This window comes from Entelurus aequoreus, linkage group LG21 (genome assembly GCF_033978785.1).
Source record: "Entelurus aequoreus isolate RoL-2023_Sb linkage group LG21, RoL_Eaeq_v1.1, whole genome shotgun sequence".
Classification (NCBI taxonomy): Eukaryota; Metazoa; Chordata; class Actinopteri; order Syngnathiformes; family Syngnathidae; genus Entelurus; species Entelurus aequoreus.
The window spans coordinates 19,357,797-19,379,832 of NC_084751.1; the positions used below are offsets into that span (position 1 = coordinate 19,357,797).

Sequence of the window (22,036 nt, forward strand, 5' to 3'; positions counted from 1 at the left end):
ATAATAACCTGCCTGATCTCTAGTAGAAAGTAAAATATTTTTTTTCTATTATTTTGCCTTTCAATTTACATATACAATGCAGCTTTTGTCTTTGTATTCATAGGGAAATACTTCTGGCGTCTCACTCGAGAGAAGCACCTGGTGTCCCTGCGTCCCGCTCAGATCCACTGGTTCTGGAGGGGCCTCCCTGCCAATCTGGACAGTGTGGACGCCGTATACGAGAGACCTGGAGACCATAAAATAGTCTTCTTTAAAGGTGCACTCCCTAAACCAGATTTTACACTGGCAATAATAGTTATTGGAGTATAGTCAGACAGTATCTTGATTCATTAGTGTTTTTAGTGTTTTTTTAATAATAAATTAATTAAACAAAACTGAATGTCAAAGAATAAAATAAATAAATAAAAATAATAATATTCATAATGTTAAAAAAAAATGCTATAATAATTATTGGAATATGGTCAACAGTTTAGCTTTTTTTTTGTATTTCCCCCACAATTTTTCCACTTATTTCAGTGTCCTCAAATAAATACTAAGTAGGGCTGTTAAATGATTATTTTTTAATCAGGTTAATGGAATTTGCATTAATAATGAATGATCAAGTGATTAATCGTTTGCGTAATGAAAATTTGCTTAAGAAAATACCCCAACATTTGTACACAAATACAATTTCATTGTCAGAATGTCCTCCAGGAAAACATTTTAGACGTTGACTTGAATGCATGTCATGTGTTTGCACAAAAGCTGGTAACAGTTTTATCTAACATTCTTTCAAGCTGTATTTTGGAGTGAAATTTGCCAGTCTCCTCATTAATTTTTGTACTGACGAATACTTTGATCTGATCACTGACAGTATAGTGTTTAAAGTAAAAGATCTTATTTGGTCAAAATAAATTGCATGATTAATCTGAGTGTGTTCATGGTTAATGCGTTAATTCTTTGTGATTAATCACATGGCATGGCCACCCTACTCGCTGTACCTTTCAGGTTTAAAATAAAAACAATAATTAATTGTGTTATTATATTCATGCTAGCGGTTATTGGCCCTGCGATGAGGTGGAGACTTGTCCGCCTTCTGCCTGAATGCAGCTGGGATAGGCTCCATCACCCCCGCAACCCTGAGAGGGGCAAGCGGTACAAAATGGATAGATGGATGTTAGCAGTTAAGGTAGATAGGAATTAGTGGCACGAGTTGTCAGCTAGAATAATGGTGCTAGACTGTATTATTTTAGTGTTGCACAAAAACAAGTTGCTTTTAGGACCAGTTTAATTACAAACACTATTTTACACAATACATATAAGTAGGCAGTCCCCACTCCATCTCTCCATGAGTTAAGGGGACCTTGGCCTGGAAAACATTGCAGACCTTTTTCAAATATATACACAATTATTTATAATTAAGGTAACCTAATCCAAACATTTAATATGTAATATTATGACATAAAATAAGATAAGATAAGATAAAAATCAATAACAATAATACTTTCGGTAATTATATTGGAATGTAATGAACAGTTTAGCAGACCTACATGAATTGGTTTTAACGTGTTTAATAATACATTCATACATACATATATATATATATATATATATATATATATATATATATATATATATATATATATATATATATATATATATATATATATATACACTACCGTTCAAAAGTTTGGGGTCACCCAAACAATTTTGTGGAATAGCCTTCATTTCTAAGAACAAGAATAGACTGTCGAGTTTCAGATGAAAGTTCTCTTTTTCTGGCCATTTTGAGCGTTTAATTGACCCCACAAATGTGATGCTCCAGAAACTCAATCTGCTCAAAGGAAGGTCAGTTTTGTAGCTTCTGTAACGAGCTAAACTGTTTTCAGATGTGTGAACATGATTGTACAAGGGTTTTCTAATCATCAATTAGCCTTCTGAGCCAATGAGCAAACACATAATGTACCATTAGAACACTGGAGTGATAGTTGCTGGAAATGGGCCTCTATACACCTATGTAGATATTGCACCAAAAACCAGACATTTGCAGCTAGAATAGTCATTTACCACATTAGCAATCTATAGAGTGTATTTCTTTAAAGTTAAGAATAGTTTAAAGTTATCTTCATTGAAAAGTACAGTGCTTTTCCTTAAAAAATAAGGACATTTCAATGTGACCCCAAACTTTTGAACGGTAGTGTACATATATATATATGAAATAAATCTTATACGAAATTAGATTTAATAATGTAACCTAACCCGAACATTTAATTTATAATCCATTCGTCCATCCATTTTCTACCTCTTGTCCCCTTCGGTGTCGCGGGGGGTGCTGGAGCCTATCTCAGCTGCATTCGGGCGGAAGGCGGGGTACACACCTGGACAAGTCGCCACCTCATCACAGGGCCAACACAGATAGACAGACAACATTCACACTCACATTCACACAATAGGGCCAATTTAGTGTTGCCAATCAATTTATCCCCAGGTGCATGTCTTTGGAGGTGGGAGGACCCGCAGGGAACCCACGCAGTCACGGGGAGAACATGCAAACTCCACACAGAAAGATCCCGAGCCCGGGATTGAACTTAGGACCTTTGTATTGGGAGGCACACGCACTAACCCCTGGGGGTTAGTGCGTAACAATAATACTAACAATCAAAATAACGATGATTATTATAGTGGATTATGAAAATAATAATTGGAATATATTTAACAATTTAGCGGCTGTAGACCTACTTGAGTTAGTTTTAGCCTGTTTAATAATGAATACATTGTTATGTTTAGCAGGAGGAGTAGTGACGGCATTTTTCCACAAGGGGGTGATGTTGCTCTGTTTTATTATATAAATGCACAATATATATAATAATACATAATACTAAATATATATAAACTAGGCTTGAGAATGGAGTGTGACCAAAATCAAAGATTGTCTGGTGTTAGACTAGGTGTGGGTAATTACTTAAATGTGTGTTACCTAGTGTTGACTCGAGAGGAGGGACAAGGCATGAAGGCAGTCCGTGGGGGCAGGCAGATGGTCAGGGCGAATGGCGAGGCGTAGGAGGTCCGTGTCCAAGTGGGGATCGAGGATCGAAGAGGCAGTCCGGGAAGCAGAGAAAACTGACTGACGCACAGCTCGTCTACGCGGGGACGAAGGCAGACTGCTGGGGAGGACGACAAGGAAGAACAATGAAACACGGAGGGGAAACGCAGAGAGAGAGAGAGAGCATAAAGCTGGGTTAGTCAGCTTACGGTACAGAAGATTAGGCAAGAATCCTTGGGTCCACTGGTCTTTATTCAGCTCGCCCTCATCAGTCCCAGGTGTGCTGATTGCTGATCGCCCACAGCCTTGCCGGTATGTGGACATGATGCGTCCAGCGCAAGCAGGGGCGTGTCTAGGCGTGCTGCCAACGGAGGTGCCGGCAGACCCAGCTGCTGGAGAAAAGCGGGTTTGAGCCCGCGCCGTGACAGTACCCCCCTCCTTATGGACAGATTCCAGATGTCCTGGGCTGAAAGCAGAACAACAAGATCAAAAGACTAGGGAGGGCGGAGGGGAGAACTTGTGGTGGGTCGCCGGCCCAAGTGTCCCCGAAACCATCAGAGACGAGTCTGGTGGCGCCGGTGAGTAGACCGCCGCTGCAGCCAGTGAGTAGACCGCTGCTGCAGCCGGCGAGTCGGACGGCCAAGGAACGGCCACCTTCTAGGCCGTCTGGAAGGCGGACGCGAGTGGCGCCATAACCACAACAGCCCACGAGTACCACGCCCATGTCCTGGGCGTCGCTGCTGTTGGCGCAAAAAGCGTCCATGCACTGGCCAAAGAGGGTGCCGCGTGCGGGCGCCTGATGGGCGCCTGTGCAGCCGGCCAGCCGGAAGTCGCGTGAGCGACCATGCAGGAACGAGGAGGCTGGCGGCGCTGTGAAGATGTCCGCCAGAGATGAGGAGGACGATGTCGTCGGAGCCTGAGACGAGGAGGACGATGTCGTCGGAGCCTGAGACGAGGAGGACGATGTCGTCGGAGCCAGAGACGAGGAGGACGACTGAGGAACTGGCCAAGGTGCAGACGCATGCGCTGCAGACGCAAGGGGCCAGTCTGGGTGCTGGTGTAGACACGGGGGCCTGTCCGGGTGCTCGTGTAGACCCGGGGGCCCGTCCGGGTGTAGGTACTGGTCTGGGAACCAGTCCGGGTGCTGCTACTAATCTGGGAACCAGTCCGGGTGCTGTTCTGGTCTGGGAACCAGTTCGGGTGCAGGTACTGGTCTGGGAACCAGCCTAGGAGTCGGTGCTGGTGTAGGGACCAGCCTTGGAGCGGGTGCTGGTTTAGGGACCAGCCTTGGAGCGGGTGCTGGTTTAGGGACCAGCCTTGGAGCGGATGCTGGTGTAGGGACCAGCCTTGGAGCGGATGCTGGTGTAGGGACCAGCCGTGGAGCGTGTGCTGGTGGAGGGACCAGCCGTGGAGCGTGTGCTGGGTCGGGGATCTCGGGTTCGAGCCAGCGCCGTGACATACATCACTGTAAGACTAAATCTCTAATATATACGCTACAAAAATATAATATCAAAAGTTTACTGTAATATAAAGATATTACTAAAAATAAATACAAATTACAAATAATTATTGAAATACTGTATGCTTAACAGCTTAGCACACAGTGGATTTTACCTGTATACAATATACAAATCATCAAATAAATGTAAATATATAAAACACAATAAAAAATATGATATAATAAAACATGTAAAATTATCGCATTATATTGCGAAAAGTCACATCCTTACATTTTTTTTGTATGGGAACTTTGATGGGGGGAAAAACTGTCCTAAACTATTACATCTTCATTGTGAAATACGACTTGTTTCACGTTGTTCTTATTGGGATGAGTTCTTTCTTGCCCCGATGTGGGATCAGTTGCAAGGATGTCATTGTGGTTTCTGCAGCCCTATGAGACATTTGTGATGAAGGGCTATATAAATAATCTTTGATTGATTGTTTGTTTGATATTGATCGTAAAATAGATATATATTAACCCCCTCACACTTGTGTTCAAAGATCAAGTCTCATTTTGAATTTATAATCAAAACTGTTATTGCTCAGTAAATGCTGCTGTCATCTTTGTAATAAAGATAGGACAGAACACTCCAATACTAGTAAACTCGTCAGGAAAATGCAAACGTCCCCACAGCTTGAAAGTACTTACTTGTCTGTGCTGATGAAAAGTACACGTTGTAATGAATGATACTGTTGAAGTACTCTTATAGTGCATCCGGAAAATATTCAAAGCGCTTCACTTTTTCCACATTTTGTTATGTTACAGTCTTATTCCAAATTTCAAAATAAATTTTTGTCCTCAAAATTCTACACACAATACCCCATAATGTCAATTTTAAAAAAGTTGTTTTTATTTTAGACCTTTTTGAAGTGTATTAACAAATTAAAAACTATGAAAACACAGGGACATAAGTATTCACAGCCAGAGATGGTTGTCCTTCTGGAAGGTTCTCCTCTCTCCGCAGAGGAGAAATGCTCTGACAGTGACCTCCCTCACGAGAGCCCTTCTCCCCCATTTGCTCAATTTAGACGGCTGGCCAGCACTAGGAAGACTCCTGGTGACTCACAACTTGCAGAGATTTGTCTGTACCCTTGCCCTTGGGGCAGCATGCCGCAGATGGTAAAGCGGTCGTGCCAGCAATTGAGGGTCCCAGGTTCAAGTCCAACTTCTGCCATTCTCGTCACGGCCGTTGTGCCCTTGGGCAAGACACTTCACCCACCTTGCTCCTGATGGGTCATGGTAAGCGCCTTGCGTGGCCGCTTCCGCCATCAATGGGTGAATGTGACGTATAATGTAAAGGGATATATAAATACAAACCATTTACCATTTTTACCCCAGATTTGTGCCTCAGAGGTCTGCAGACAATCCTTATAGACAGGTGTGTGCCTTTCCAAATAATTTCCGACAAATTTAATTCACCGCAGGTGACTTCAATTAAGTTGTAGGAACGTCTCAACGATGACTCTTGATCTCACTTTTGAGCTTCATGGCAAAGGCTGAATACTTGTGATTTCTTAGTTTTTTTATTTTTAATAAATTTGCAAAAATTAAAAAATATATATTTTTCACAATGTCATTATGGTGTATTATGTGTAGAATTTTGAGGACAAAAATTAATTAATCCATTTTGGGAATAAGGCTGTATAGAGCTATAGACAGGGCATATAAGTATGCCCTGTCATACTTACCGGATGCACTATAGCTGCTCTAATAAATACAAGAGTTAGTCGTTTTGTTTGAACCACCTTACTGCACAAATTGTATTTCAGGCCTTTAAAGAGGTGACATACATTTTATTTCTGACAAATGTACGCTTGGCTTTTCAGATCTCAAGTACTGGGTATTTAAAGACAACATCATGGAGGAGGGTTACCCCCGTCCAATCAGCGACTTCGGCCTGCCTTTAGAGGGAGTGGACGCGGCATTTGTGTGGTCGCACAACGAGAAAACCTACTTCTTCAAGGACAACCGCTACTGGCGGTACGATGACCACCTGAGACGCATGGATCTGGGCTACCCTAAAGACAGCACGCTCTGGAAGGGACTGCCAGCACACCTGGATGATGCCATCAGGTGGTCTGACGGTGAGTAGGCACTTGTTTGTTGGACTAGATTTCCTGAAATAGTGGTAGTAGAGGGTGATACTGTTAATTTTGGGATTGATGACCAAGTAAATACAGGAGCAGTATTGATAATACTAATACTGATACTAAAGATACTATTAGTAAAGCCAATGGTGCAAAATAACTAAAAACAAAAACTACTATTGGGTGTCAGTCAAATTCTTGTTGCTCCCGTGGCCATTCTGTATAGTGGCCAGGAAAGGTCACAACAATTGTAAACGTCACAACAAATACAAATGTCACAAAGTAACAGTTTCAACAAAAAAAAGAAAGTCAAAGTACTAACGAGTTGGCTTTTTATAGTTGTTTTTTTTAAGTGTGTGTTTATACAAATGACAATATTGTGCCAAAGCATTGCGTTTTTTTATCTTTGAAATGTGTAGGTAAAGAGTATTTTTGGTTTGTTGTGTCCAAAATAAATAAATACAAATTTTAAAAAAAGATGATAATAATAAAAAATATCCTTTACAATAATGATATATATATATATATATATATATATATATATATATATATATATATATATATATATATATATATATATATATATATATATATATATATATATATATATATATATATATATATATATATATGTATGTATGTATGTATGTGTGTGTGTGTGTGTGTGTGTGTGTGTGTGTGTGTGTGTGTGTGTGTGTGTATATATATGTATATACTGTATATATATATTAATATATAATGATACATGATAAATGGGTTATACTTGTATAGCGCTTTTCTACCTTCAAGGTAATCAAAGCACTTTGACAGTATTTCCACATTCACCCATTCACACACACATTCACACACTGATGGCGGGAGCTGCCATGCTAACCAGCAGCCATCAGGAGCAAGGGTGAAGTGTCTTGCCCAAGGACACAACGGACGTATTATATGTGTCTATATATATATATATATATATATATATATATATATATATATATATATATATATATATATATATATATATATATATATATATATGTATGTATGTATGTATGTATGTATGTATGTATGTATGTATGTATATGTATGTATATATATATATATGTATGTATATATATGTATGTATATATATATATATATATATATATATATATATATATATATATATATATATATATATATATATATATATATATATATATATATATATATATATATATATATATATATATATATATATATATATATATATGTGTGTGTGTGTGTATATATGTATGTGTATATATATATATATATGTGTGTGTGTGTATATATGTATGTGTATATATATATATATATATATATGTGTGTATATATATGTATGTGTATATATATATATATATGTGTGTATATATATGTATGTGTATATATATGTATGTATATACATAAAAACTTGCCGCTACATATTCCATTAGAATAAATACAATGCATCTAGTGTAAATGCATTGGTTGGTTCGAAGGCATATTAAAATTATAACTGACTCAACAGAAATTTGAAATTAAATCTTCATAAAAGCATGCATGAAATCTGAGTGAACAGTGAAGCACAACAAACGTCAGTCATTCGTTCTGAGTCAGAGAATGCGAGGTGGAACTGTCATGTCACATCCTGTACACTACTAGCAGATATTATAGAGGAAGAAGAGGTTTTTGAGAAAAATCAAGAGTAATTTGATGACTAAGTAAGTAGTGGCATACAATAGTTTATTAATAGTGAATGTAGACCCTTGAGTGCATACTACTATATATATATATACTATACTTTGAGAGCCTTGTATAGAGTTATTGAAGAGAGGTGATGGGAGTGAGATTAAAAGTGTGGAAATGTAGAGCGGAGGCAAATAAGCACACTGTGAAGTGATCGCACCGCGTCTAACACATGTCAGATATAAGAGAAATGTATGTCACAATGTAGATGCTAAACTTAGCTCCCAGTTGTCATATTTCTTCAACTACCATGCATAATATACTATATGCAATGGACTACTTTTGTAATCTTATTTTATTCATATCAGGATCAGTGTATATTTTGGCTATTAAGTTTTAAACATAAAAAACATTGGTTTATTTAAACATAATTTTGAAAAGAAAAAAAATGAAAAAAGTGGGGGGTTTTTATGTTGAAAAGCAATAATTACATTTAAAAAATTGCGTTATTTTCATCTTTTTTTTGTTGTTGTGATGTCGAAATATTGAAAAAACATCTATTTTTGTCTTTTTTTTGTTTCTGTTGACTGTTTAAATTTTTGTTGATATATAAAAAATAAAATAAAACAGTTTTTTTAAGATATGGTTACTGCTCTTAGACACTGAAAAAGAAAAACATGTAAATTAATTTATTTGTGTTTCAAAATAAAACCAATATCAGCCTGGACCAGCCTAGATATAGTTTAACGATATGAACATTTCATATTAGGGTTATCATTTTTATCGCGGTATTGTTGGATGTGCTCAAAAAGTACTTATACACACAATGAAATGTTTGAACCAAGTTTTATTTCAAAAAAATACATCAAATATACACAATATACTTTCCTGGCAGAAGAAACATTACATAGTGTTCTGGCTTCTTAAAAGCCATATTATTGTTATTTGAGTGTTTTGATATGTTTATATTATTCTGTTTTAATTTGTAAAGGTTTTAGATTGCTGTGAACTTCACATGAATGTTTTTATGTCATTAATTAATGAGGAATGTTTTCATATTAGCATTAAGGATAGCTATCGAGCTAACACTGGCCATTCCAGGAGTTTATGTAAGTTGAATATTGAATAACGTTTTTTTGATCATTTTTTAAAAACTGTTTTACTAACCGTCAGGAGTTTTACCGCACTTTATCATTATCGCCGTTTATGGTTACATCCCTACTCTCATATTTTGGTAGCATTTGCATGGGCACTTTGCAGTGCTTGTACAGTATTTATAAACACAAATAAATATATCACATTTTTATTTCAAGCTATGACGTAAAATATGAATCACACAACAAACATCTTACTTCTGATTTTCAGTAAAAAAAAAAATTATAAATTAACCTCAATGCTTGCACCTATTTTAGGACTTAAGGCACAACATTAGACTAATCACAAGGTTGCTGTGGATTAATTTTGATTATGATGATTAAATATATGTTTTCCCTTTATTAATCATTTTACATTTTATGAGCAAAGAAGCTCAAGAAAGAAGGGAATCACCTCAACATCTTGTTCATGTTAACAAAAAAATGTTTTCGTAAATAAACATTTGTCCCCTCAAATGTCCCATCAAGAGGACAGGCGAACTGTTAAGCGTCTTCCGTATTGACATGTTTGCTTCTGCAGCATGCATCTTTTAAAACAGAAACGCTACAGACGACTAGTAGATGAAACGGGATATACTTCCAGATCAATTACATTTTCAACCCGCGGCACCTGCAACTCTTCCAAAAGACGGTGCCTTAGCACAAACAATAACACACATTTTCAGTGTGTCTGTTGGTGTTTTATCAAAACTGTTTGTTAAATATAAAACATTATGGCCGTTAACGAAGAAAAATCTATAAATTAGCTGCACCGTTTTATAAGCCGCAGGGTTTAAAGCGTATGAGAAATAGTAGCGGCTTATCGAGTCAAAGAGACAATGTAAGAGCTAGTACCTATTAGTAAAAAAAAATTATAACACAAAAAAATATATATATGGCTATTATCATACAAATATGAGTGATATTTGATGATGGTACATGTTAGTGTTTACCGTAACACTATTATGTTAGATCCACTGTGGACTGGACTTTCACAATATTATGCTAGACCCACTCGACGTCCATTGCATCCGGTCTCCCCTAGAGTGGGGGGGTCACCCACATCTACGGTCCTCTCCAAGGTTTCTCATAGTCATTCACATTGACATCCCACTGGGTTGTGAGTTTTTCCTTGCCCTTATGTGGGCTCTGAACCGAGGATGTCGTTGTGGCTTGTGCAGCCCTTTGAGACAATTGTGATTTAGGGCTATATAAATAAACATTGATTGATTGATTGATGACCCTGACTGAGATTTAAACCCTGCTACATTAGTTCAGAGTGTAAAATGTCTGTTAGCACGAGCATCAAGACTACTAATGTCCCAAAAATAAATGTGTCAGCCTCAACTACAACATGTACAAGCACCCATAAATCAAATGAAAACTTGAATAAATGATCATTATTACTATTCATAAGTCACTTCAATAAAAAGTAAAGCTAAGCACTATTTTTTATGCTGGGTAACTGTCAGCGTTTGCATTGGCATCAACACTAACATTACTATGCATGTGGTGTGTGGGGCATACAATTGGTCAACAAAACAGCCTAATTGGTGTTATAATACAAATGGACTCCCTTCTTTCATTATAGTTGCTTTAACAAAAAAAAAAAAATCAAATAATGCAGAAGCTGCTTGTTTTTTTTGCACCTGATATAAAAACGGATGGAGAAATTATAAATTAAGAACCTTTAGAAAAAAAATCCAATGTATGCACGTGCACATCTACCGCCTTTGTATATTATGCAAACTGTCCATGTTCCATATTAATCCAGCTGTGTCTCAAGCATAAGGCGCGCTGTGTGTGGCGGAGTACTGAGAGGGAAAACGTAAACAGAATGAAAACCGGATCACTGATTCATGAAATTAAGCCCTTGATGATATGTGTGTTCTCTTCTTGTTGGCAACTCTTAATGAGACCAGAGATGATTCAGCATACAGTGCAAGTACTGAAATGCAAATTACTGTATTAGTTTGATATATTCTTTGAAAGAGAACAAGATAAGTAAAAGCCATTAAAATTCTGAGATCGACTGGTTCTCTCTAATATTCTAATATAGCCAGAGGTGGGTAGTAACGCGCTACATTTACTCTGTTACATCTACTTGAGTAACTTTTGGGATAAATTGTACTTCTAAGAGTAGTTTTAATGCAACATGCTTTTACTTTTACTTGAGTATATTTATAGAGAAGAAACGCTACTTTTACTCCGCTCCATTTATCTGCATTCAGCTCGCTACTCGCTACTGATTTTTATCGATCTGTTAATTCACGCTTTGTTTGCTTTGGTTTGTCAGACAGACCTTCAAAGTAGGATCTATCGCATGCCTGCGTTTCACCAATCAAATGCAGTCACTGGTGACGTTTGACTCCGTTTCACCAATCAAATGCAGTCACTGGTGACGTTTGACTCCGTTTCACCAATCAAACAGAGCCAGGCGGTCACGTGATTAACTGCACATAAAGTTTCAGCGGCAACAATCTTAAGTTTACATGAACTCAATGTCAAATTTGAGGAAGCACATCGCGGTAACGTTAGTAGATATTTTGGCTGTCACCGTAGGCTGATGTTAGCTTCCCTGCTATGAATCACTGTCAAATGTACATCGTGTGGGGATATTTATTAACGCACTGCAGCCTCATAGAGAGACAGACAAAGACACACACAGACACACACACATGCATGCATAGAAACACCAATCAGAAGTGCACAGTGTGTTCCCAGATGCAGCCCACACCTATCAGTTTATGGTTTGCGTAAAGGCTAACTTGGTATTTTCCTTTATAATCTCTGCTTACTGAGCCTATGGTGCTGTTAAGTTATTGTGGCTCAATTTGCCTTAATTTTTTTTATGTTAATGTATTATTATTTAATATATACAGTATTATTGTTTTAGTTGCTTAAGAGATATTCCTGGCTCTGAATTTGCTCATTGCTATTTTTATGTTTTTGTGCATTATTTGTTGCCGTCATCATTAAACGAACAGGTTACTCATCAGTTACTCAGTACTTGAGTAGTTTTTTCACAACATACTTTTACTTTTACTCAAGTAAATATTTGGGTGACTATGCCTTACTTTTACTTGAGTAATAAATCTCTAAAGTAACAGTACTCTTACTTGAGTACAATTTCTGGCTACTCTACCCACCTCTGAATATAGCACAGGACAATAAAAAATAATATGAATTAATGTAAAACAGACGACCAATCACGGCCTTTACAGCAACGTATGGTTGTTTTTTTTGGTCAAGCTACGCAAGAGTGTTTGGAGGGGGAGGAGCGAGCCGGCATAGTGTACTCCAGTGTTGTTCCGATACCAAAATTGTTGTACCGGTACCAAAATGTATTTCGATACTTTTCGGTACTTTTTGAAATGAGGGGGACCACAAAAAAATTGAATTATTGGCTTTATTTTAACAAAAAATCTTACAGTACATTAAACATATGTTCCTCTTTGCAATCGAATAACAATTTTTTCCTTAAATAAATTAGTGAACATACTAGACAACTTGTCTTTTAGTCGTAAGTAAGCAAACAAAGACTCCTAATTTGTCTGCTGGCGTATGCAGTAACATATTGTGTCATTTATCATTCTATTTGGTCAAAATTATGAGGGACAAGCTGTAAAAAGGTATTATTAATCCACTTGTTCATTTACTGTTAATATCTGGTTACTTTCTCTTTTAACATGTTCTATCTACATTTCTGTTAAAATGTAATAATCACTTACATATTCTTCTGTTGTTTGGATACTTTACATTAGTTTTGGATGACACCACAAATGTAGGTATCGATCCGATACCAAGTAGTTAAAGTTAAAGTACCAATGGTTGTCACAGGATCATACATTGGTCATATTCAAAGTCCTCATGTGTCCAGGGACATATTTCCTGAGTTTATAAACATAATATGAATTTTTTAAAAAGGAAAAAAAGATTTTGTGACGATAAAAAATATCGATGTAATCATAGTAATATCGACTAGATACGCTATTGTACTCTGTATCATTACAGTGGATGTCAAGTGTAGATCCACCCATGGCATTTGTTAGCTATCGTATGCTCCTACGGTGTGTAGTGAATCATGTTTAGCTATTCCTCGTCCTGCAGGGATGATACTTGTAAGAAACTTACTTTATTTGTCGCCATGGAGGCGAGGATTAGTGATTTAGAAGTAGCTAAAACACTGCCAACTGCGAGTGGACGTTCGCCGCTAGCGAGCTAGCCGTGTCTTAAAGCCCCTCTTCCTGAGGGTGTTTCAGTGTTATAACATCACCTTTATCTTTAGTTCTGTTCTCCCTTTTCTGTCTACACACTGTGTCTGCTTGTAAGTACTATGTGATTGTGCGCTGCCGAACATGCTCCTCTGCTCGTAAACCCAGCAATGTCACAGAGTATAGTACCGTTTTTGATTCATTAGTACCGCGATACCATACCAGTACCGGTATATCGTACAACCCTAGTGTACTCTTGTACATAATCCAGAATTAAATGAAGGAGTGGTGTAGTTATACATTTTGTGCATTAAAGATGCTAAAAACAATAAACTGTAAGTCAATATAAGTTAAATTATCTGAACAAAACATCAACATTTTAGCATAGTGTTACGGCTGACAAAACAAATTAGTGTAATATCTACTAGTATAGATCATGGGTAATGAACTAGTTAGAATTTTACCATACGCCAATGAAACAAACCAAGCCAGAGGATAATTTCACCACACCTAGTGTGTGTGTGACAATCATTGGTACTTTAACTTTTTAACTTTGGACCAGAGCTATCCCATCCGAAGTTGATATCGGATATCAGTCCAATACCAATACGATATGATCGGATGATATCGGCTTGCATGTAAAGTGTTTATGCTCCGGACAGCCAGTTAACATTTAAATATCCTCACAAGGTAACTATTTTCTTGTATTTTAGTGAAGTCATTTACAAAAGGTAAACATGATAACTAGGAGCTAGCCAGCTACGCAACAACTAAGCACACGATAGCACAGAAGTTAGACATATCTAAGAAGTGTCTTTAATTGAACAATATTGCAGTCTAAAACATTTGTCTGAACAAGTGAGTATCAAATAATTATAGTTTCAAATTACTAGGGTTGGGCATGCAGCATCAATGAGAACCCGGACTAACATTGTGGTTATCCCGGAATAGTTAAAATTTCAATGCCTGACCTGAATAAATATTCTGCCAAAATACGCCAAAAAACAAAGAAGAAATAGTAGGCCCCATCGTAAAACAAATACTGTAGCTGCAACCATCGAAGAAGAAATAGTTCACCAACAAAGAAGAAATAGCCGCTACCAAATAAAAAGAAATAGCCACCACCAACGAAGAAGAAAAAAAGTCTCCACCGTCCACCTTTGAAGAACAAAGAAGAAATAAAAGCTACCATCGTAGAAGAAATAACCGCTACCAACGAAGAAAAAATGTCAGCCACAATCGAAAAAGAAAATGGTAGAAAATAGGATAGGATATAAAACATAACGATTAAAACAAAAAGTTTGCAATAAATAATATATATTAGGCCCATACGATTGTAGCATGCATAGATAAAACAACAAACCAAAAACACCATCCTCACACCCACATGCATCGCGGTGGCCATCATCCTCCTAAAGTTGTTTCCTGTCCTCTGCTGCACAGGTTCGTCCTACTTCTTCAAGGGGAAGGACTATTGGCGCGTGCCGAGCAGCGACATGGAGGTGGAGGCGGGCTACCCGCGCCTCATCGCCAAAGACTGGCTGCTGTGCACCGAGATGCAGTCGGACTCTCCGGGCGCCGAGCCCAAAAGCACAGAGACCAGAGTCAACGTGCACCATCGCCCGGACCACGCCGAGAACGGCTACGAGGTGTGCTCGTGCACGTCGGACACGGCGTCGCCTTTAGGTGCCCGCCCCTCCCCGTCGTCCCCCCTGTGGCTGCTGCCGCCTCTCTGGACGCTCTCACTGGCCCTCCGCTCTCAACCGCTATGATGCCAAAAGTCCTCACACGATGTTAGTGAGCACTCGGTTTGTTCTGATTATTACATTTGTATTTATTTATTCTGGCGGGTTCTTTTCCTTTTGGGGCGTTTAGATAAAGCGGTTTTATACTTTGGGTTTACAAAATTAACGACATGCACTGTCCATTAACAATCATGTCCAGCTGAGCGTAAACCTGGTCAATAATCGCAAACAATCTACCGTATTTTTCGGATTATAAATCGCTCCGGAGTATACATCGCACCGGCCGAAAATGGATAATAAAGAAGGAAAAAAACATATACAGTATACGTCGCACTCGAGTATAAGTCGCATTTTTGGGGGAAATGTATTTGATAAAACCCAACACCAAGAATAGACATTTGAAAGGCAATTTAAAATAAATAAAGAATAATGAACAACAGGCTGAATAATTGTACGTTATATGACGCATAAATAACCAACTGAGAACATGCCTGGTATGTTAACGTAACATATTATGGTAAAAGTCATTCAAATAACTATAACATATAGAACATGCTATACGTTTACCAAACAATCTGTCACTCCTGATCGCTAAATCCGATGAAATCTTCTTCCTCGTTGTCGCTCCTGGTATGCGCCGCTAGCGTCCTTTCTTTCGCTGCTCGATCGCGGTTTCTGCTGCATATTTCACTACGTCCGGCTTGTAATCTGCAGTATATGATTTCCTTTTCGGTTCCATTTTTGTTCAGCCCTTCTCAGTTTTTTTTTTAAATGATCCATTTTAATAGCTACGACAGTAGCATATAGCATATAGCAGTTAGCATCCCATGACCCACAATGCACTTCTGCCATGACCCTCCCCCGCCGAATTCTTATTGGTTGACGTGTGTGTGACGATTGCTGACATTTGCTACGTTTCTTCCGTGAATTAGATAAATAATATTATTTGATATTTTACGGTAATGTGTTAATAATTTCACACATAGGTCGCTCCGGAGTATATGTCACACCCACGGCCAAACTATGAAAAAAACTGCGATTTATAATCCGAAAAATACGGTACTCACCCATAAAAACGAATGCCTGTTTTGATGGCCTCAACCTCACGGTTATTGAATTCAGTTTTATACATTAACAATTACAAGCATGCAGTATTGTGTTTACAAAATATTTCGTCTTGTCAAACCATCTTCCTGCTGGAAAATGTTGAATGAATTGACTCATAGTTGTGTATAACGAGTATGGCCAACCCAGTTTCAGACGACCTCCTCAATGATTGGTCAAAAGGCACTCACGTGACTACAGGGCGCCATGACTGCTACCAACTTTAAGCTAATGCTATGTGTTTGTGGCGCTTGCTCATTAGTTTTTCCATGTGTAAAAATGCCCTTTTGTGCAGCATGGGACTGCTCCACCCGTGAGAATTGTGGAAAGATTTTACATCACTTTCCCCACAACCCCGAAAGAAGAGTCAGCGATTAGTGTCTTGTATGAGGTAAACACACGACATGACGTCTGCTTTTTGTTCAGGACCGAACACACAGAAGCTAATACAAATAATAACAGAATAAATTAACTAATTAAAGAGATGGTTTAACAAAAACAGACTATCTTTGAATGTCAGTAAAACTAAGATAATGTTATTGGGTAACAGTAGAAGAGAAAGTCAAACACAAATAGACAGACCTTGAAAAAGTAAAAATAACATTTTAGGTGTAGTAATAGATGATAGTGGATCAATAAAGTTTGTCTAAGTCTAAAAGCACAGGCATAGATAGTACAGTGATTACAAATACATTGGAGGCATACACCACAGTTGACATACTTTACACAAAAATCACTATTTCTCCGGGATTGTTGGTCCAAAGTTTATGAAGATTTTGGCTCAAAAATATTTGGGGTCATTCTGTGTAGTGTTTTTACGTTTTTTGCACCTTTGGATGGGTTTTATATAGCCTGCTGTTTACTAAACATGAACGTAGCAGCAGAGTGTGTCAAATACGGCCGCAAAATTATACTTTCACAAAATCAAAGCATGTTCTATTGTAAGTTTATGAGCTGGAGTTTGTTTCCAACTGTATTTAGATTTTTTTTTTGGTTGATTTGGTCAAGAAAACTAATGTCAGAACGACTGCAATTGCATGCGCAGCTGCACACGTCCTTGGTAGCAGTCATGGCGCCTGTTTAGTGGGCTATACTCTCTTTATACACCACTCTGAATTGACTTGTGATACGTCGCCCTCTACTGGATTCACAGCTGCAGCACACTTTTCCCACCACCAGATAGCGCCATTAAACCACTTACGATTTATGTTAACATTGAAAAAATAATTTGTATTTACGATGTAAAGCAGAGAAAGTAAATCTGTGAATGCTGTACCACGATTAGGTGGGGATCGAGTCTATTATAGAAAATCCTGTTTGTGTTGCTTTTTGTAGTTAAAGGAAAAAAGCTCCCAATACACTGAATTCTCCGAACACAATTTGTTTTTAGAACGCCAAGTTTTCCCATAGTATATGATACAAACATAAATAATCAGTTCCAGTGTCAGACCATTTATAAGGCAATGTTTAAAGTAACCTCTTAACATTAACCATATTAACAACTAGCATTTTTAGCAGTAAAAAAAACACAATCTCAAATATAATAATAAGTAACAAACGTATACACACAAATGTACTTACTTGTCACACAAGTGTAAAAAGAAGTTGACCACAAGTGTTAGGAGTAACTGTTAAAGTTATTGTTTTCCGGTAACGAGTAATCCCCTATTTATGCTTCATGCCTTTAGATTGGACGCGTTATTATTTTAGAGGCACACAGTCTGACGCACTTTTTTAACTTAAAGGCCTACTGAAATGAAATTTTCGTATTTAAACAGGGATAGCAGATCCATTCTATGTGTCATACTTGATCATTTTGCGATATTGCCATATTTTTGCTGAAAGGATTTAGTAGAGAACATCGACGATAAAGTTCGCAACTTTTGGTCGCTGATAACAAAAAGCCTTGCCTGTACCGGAAGTAGCGTGACGTCGCAGGTTGAAGGGCTCCTCACATTTCCCCATTGTTTACACCAGCAGCGAGAGCGATTCGGACCGAGAAAGCGACGATTACCCCATTAATTTGAGCGAGGATGAAAGATTTGTGGATGAGGAACGTGAGAGTGAAGGACTAGAGTCCAGTGCAGGACTTTCTTTTTTCGCTCTGACCGTAACTTAGGTACAAGGTCTCATTGGATTCCACACTTTCTCCTTTTTCTATTGTGGATCACGGATTTGTATTTTAAACCACCTCGGATACTATATCTTCTTGAAAATGAGAGTCGAGAACGTGAAATGGACATTCACAGTGACTTTTATCTCCACGAAAATACATCGGTGAAGCACTTTAGCTACGGAGCTAACATGATAGCTTCGGGCTTAACTGCAGATAGAAACAAAATAAATAAGCCCCTGACTGGAAGGATAGACAGAAGATCAACAATACTATTAAACCCTGGACCTGTAACTACACGGTTAATGCTTTCCAGCCTGGCGAATTTTAACAATGCTGTTGCTAACGACGCCATTGAAGCTAACTTAGCTACGGGACCTCACAGAGCTATGCTAAAAACATTAGCTATCCACCTACGCCAGCCAGCCCTCATCTGCTCATCAACACCTGTGCTCACCTGCGTTCCAGCAATCAACGGCTACCTTCTTTTTGCCTTGTCTGCTCTTTTTTCTCAGTTTTCCTCAGGTTCTGACTCAGTCTTTCTCCCCTCGAGGTTGCTACTGATTTTCAGAAAACATTAGGTTTGAGTCTTTTACATTGTTCCATTCAAACTCCGACCAACCCTTCTTTTTTTAAGTCAGAATTATTAAAATGATCGCTGCAAATTACATTCTGTCCCATTTTGCGCGAGTCAATTTGACAGGAGAGGTCCACACTTTACTCATATTCCCATCATTTGGAAATGTGTGCAGGCTGACCCCTTCTTTAGTTGTATTGCTACAACCTGCAAAAATGCACCTGGCAGACATTGGTGATCATTCCTTCAAATTATGCGTGAAAATAACATTATTCAGGATGAAGATGCTACCAAAACACAAGCTACGCAATTTAAAATTGCCTCCAGTCTTCTATGAATGACGTCAGCAGGGTGATGCACGCCCGCCCACGTTGTGGAGCTAAAAGTGGAAGTTCAAAAATGTGCTCAAACTCGTTAGAAAACCAGCCTAAAATCACTACTGTCTGTTTTGATGGGAATTTTATTTGACAACATCATTTTTAGATCCAGAACTATGAAATAAGTGGCAATGTTGCCAGCGTGAGAGGGGACTTTTAACACATGGACAGCACGTCAACAAATTACACGCTACGCCTCTCGACACACCTTTCCACTTATCTAAAAATCAATGATGGATTCATGTACATCAGAACTCTGAGCATCACAACAAAACAGAACAAGTCCTGACCATTATGCACACGCCTGATATTAAAGTATCAATATCTTTACTTTCCCTGGTAACTAAATACATTTATGGAATATTACTTTTTAGGAAATAAACTATAACTAATAACGTTTTAAAGTAAGTAGACTACAATAATTTACTGTAAAAACAGTCAAATACTTTGATAACAAGTGACTAATGCTTGAGACTTGTACTCTCATATTTTTTTTATTTCCACAATTCACAGACTTCTATTGGAATAAAAGTGTTGTTTTAAAAAAACAAGCCATAGAAAAAGCAGACGAGTATTTTTCCCGTATATTGTTCAAATTCCAAATCGTTTGACCTCAGGGGCGTTCCATATTTTAAGATTCCACTGTGCCTGCTTTTCATTGAACAGCGATAATAAATAGTTGACATACTTTACACAAAAATCACTATTTCTCCGGGATTGTTGGGTCCAAAGTTTATGAAGATTTTGGCTCAAAAAAAATTGGGGTCGTTCTGTGTATTTTCTTTACATTTTTTGCACCGTTGGATACGTTTTATATAGCTGCTGGTCACTAAACACTGCATGAACATAGCAGCAGAGTGCGTCAAATACGGCCGCAAAATTATACTTTCACAGCGATAATAATTAGGATGAATTACAATATAAGAATCGTTGACATATTTTACAAACTAATATAAATTATATGAATGAAAATGAGGCCCTTTTTTTTTTTGATTGTTCTTGTCATAAAGCGCGACCAAAATGATACATTTCCCGGAAAGTAAACACTGTAAAAAATGATCTGTCAATTTTACGCTGAAAAACTGTAAAATGTATCATGTTTTTTACTCCAAATTACTGTAAATGGATAAGCTGTAACGCTGTTATTTTTACAGTAAATATCTGGCGACTGTGCTGCCAGTATTTTTACTGTAAAATATACGGTCTTTTTTACAATGCATTACTGTAAATAGACTAATGGAACCACTACTATATTTAAAGTAAAATTCTGAACTGACTGGTTTTTGTCATTTTAAAATCTACACTCGTTTTTACAGTGTACTGTAGAAATCGTACCACTGTTATTTTTAAGATACATTTTTGGTGACGGAGCTGCCAGTTTTTTTTTACCGTAAAATCTACGATCATTGTTTTTACAGTGTTTTACTGTAAATTCCAAAACACTACCACTTCTGTTTTTAGGGTAAAATTCTAAGCTGCAAGTCTTTTACCTAAAAAATCTACACTTGTGGTTTTTACAGTGTATTACTGTAAAAACAGAACCTTTGTTATTTTAAGGTTATACAAAATTTCCCTCAAAATTTACGGTTGTTGTTTTTACAGTGCATTACTGTAAATTAAAACAATACCATTGTTAGTTTTGTCGTAAATTTTCTGGCAAATAAGCTACCAGTGTTTTACCGTGAAATATGTGGTTGTTGTTTTTACAGTGTATTTACAATATGCATTGTAAAAATTGTACCGCTGTTATTTTTACAGTAAAATTTAGACTTAGCTGCCAGTTTTGTTTTTTACCGTAAAATCTCTCGCTGTTGTTCTTACAGTACATTACTGTAAATTGAAAGATTTTGCAGTCTGTTTTAGCAAGAGAATCATTTTTCATACAATGTTTGTTTAGTACGAGTGTTTGAACTGAATCCACACAACTTGTACAAGCTAAAAGCTGCCAATAGAACATCTGGATTCCACTTTTTTTAGCCTAGTTGCCAACTTTCTAAAGAGTGATGAAGAAAAAGTAACTGTTTCCTTGCAAAAAAAAAAAGGAAAGAAGAACGACATCGCTTAACTGTCCCCTTGAGGAGACGAGCGTCCGCTCTCGTTTTGCCTTTTTTCATCAACAATTGATCAGTTTTCCATCTGGTTCCTCTTGCTGTAGCGTCTTCAGGATTGTCTTAGTCAGAGGCCTGCTTCGGTTTTTTGTAAACTTAATATGAGACTGCTATGTTGGACTGGAAAAGGTTGTGCACTTATTGCAAAATCTAGTGTATATTTCAAGTTGGATTTTGTATTGTAAAATATTTTTGTAGAAAATAATAAAACTGTATATGAGTGACTGATCTCATTTGAGGCACATTGTTATGTATTAATGTATTCCATCATGCATGCAGACCACATCTTGTCAGTCACACACTGAAGTAACAGACGTGCTGGCAGTGGATCACACACAGTAAGTGTACAACAACATTCACTGTGATACTCACTTATTTAGCAGA

The 22,036-nt window shown here is 37.6% G+C and overlaps 1 protein-coding gene across 1 annotated transcript in view; it reads left to right on the forward strand.

The window, feature by feature from the left end:
- The window catches only part of LOC133638483 (matrix metalloproteinase-17-like), a 178,242-nt gene extending 156,371 nt beyond the window's left edge, over nt 1-21,871 (forward strand). The window contains exons 8-10 of the mRNA XM_062031147.1: nt 104-256; nt 6,350-6,607; nt 15,072-21,871. Of these exons, the coding sequence (XP_061887131.1) occupies nt 104-256; nt 6,350-6,607; nt 15,072-15,400 (740 nt within the window). The 3' untranslated portion in view covers nt 15,401-21,871. The remainder of the gene's footprint in view (nt 1-103; nt 257-6,349; nt 6,608-15,071) is intronic.
- Nucleotides 21,872-22,036: the final 165 nt, after the last annotated feature.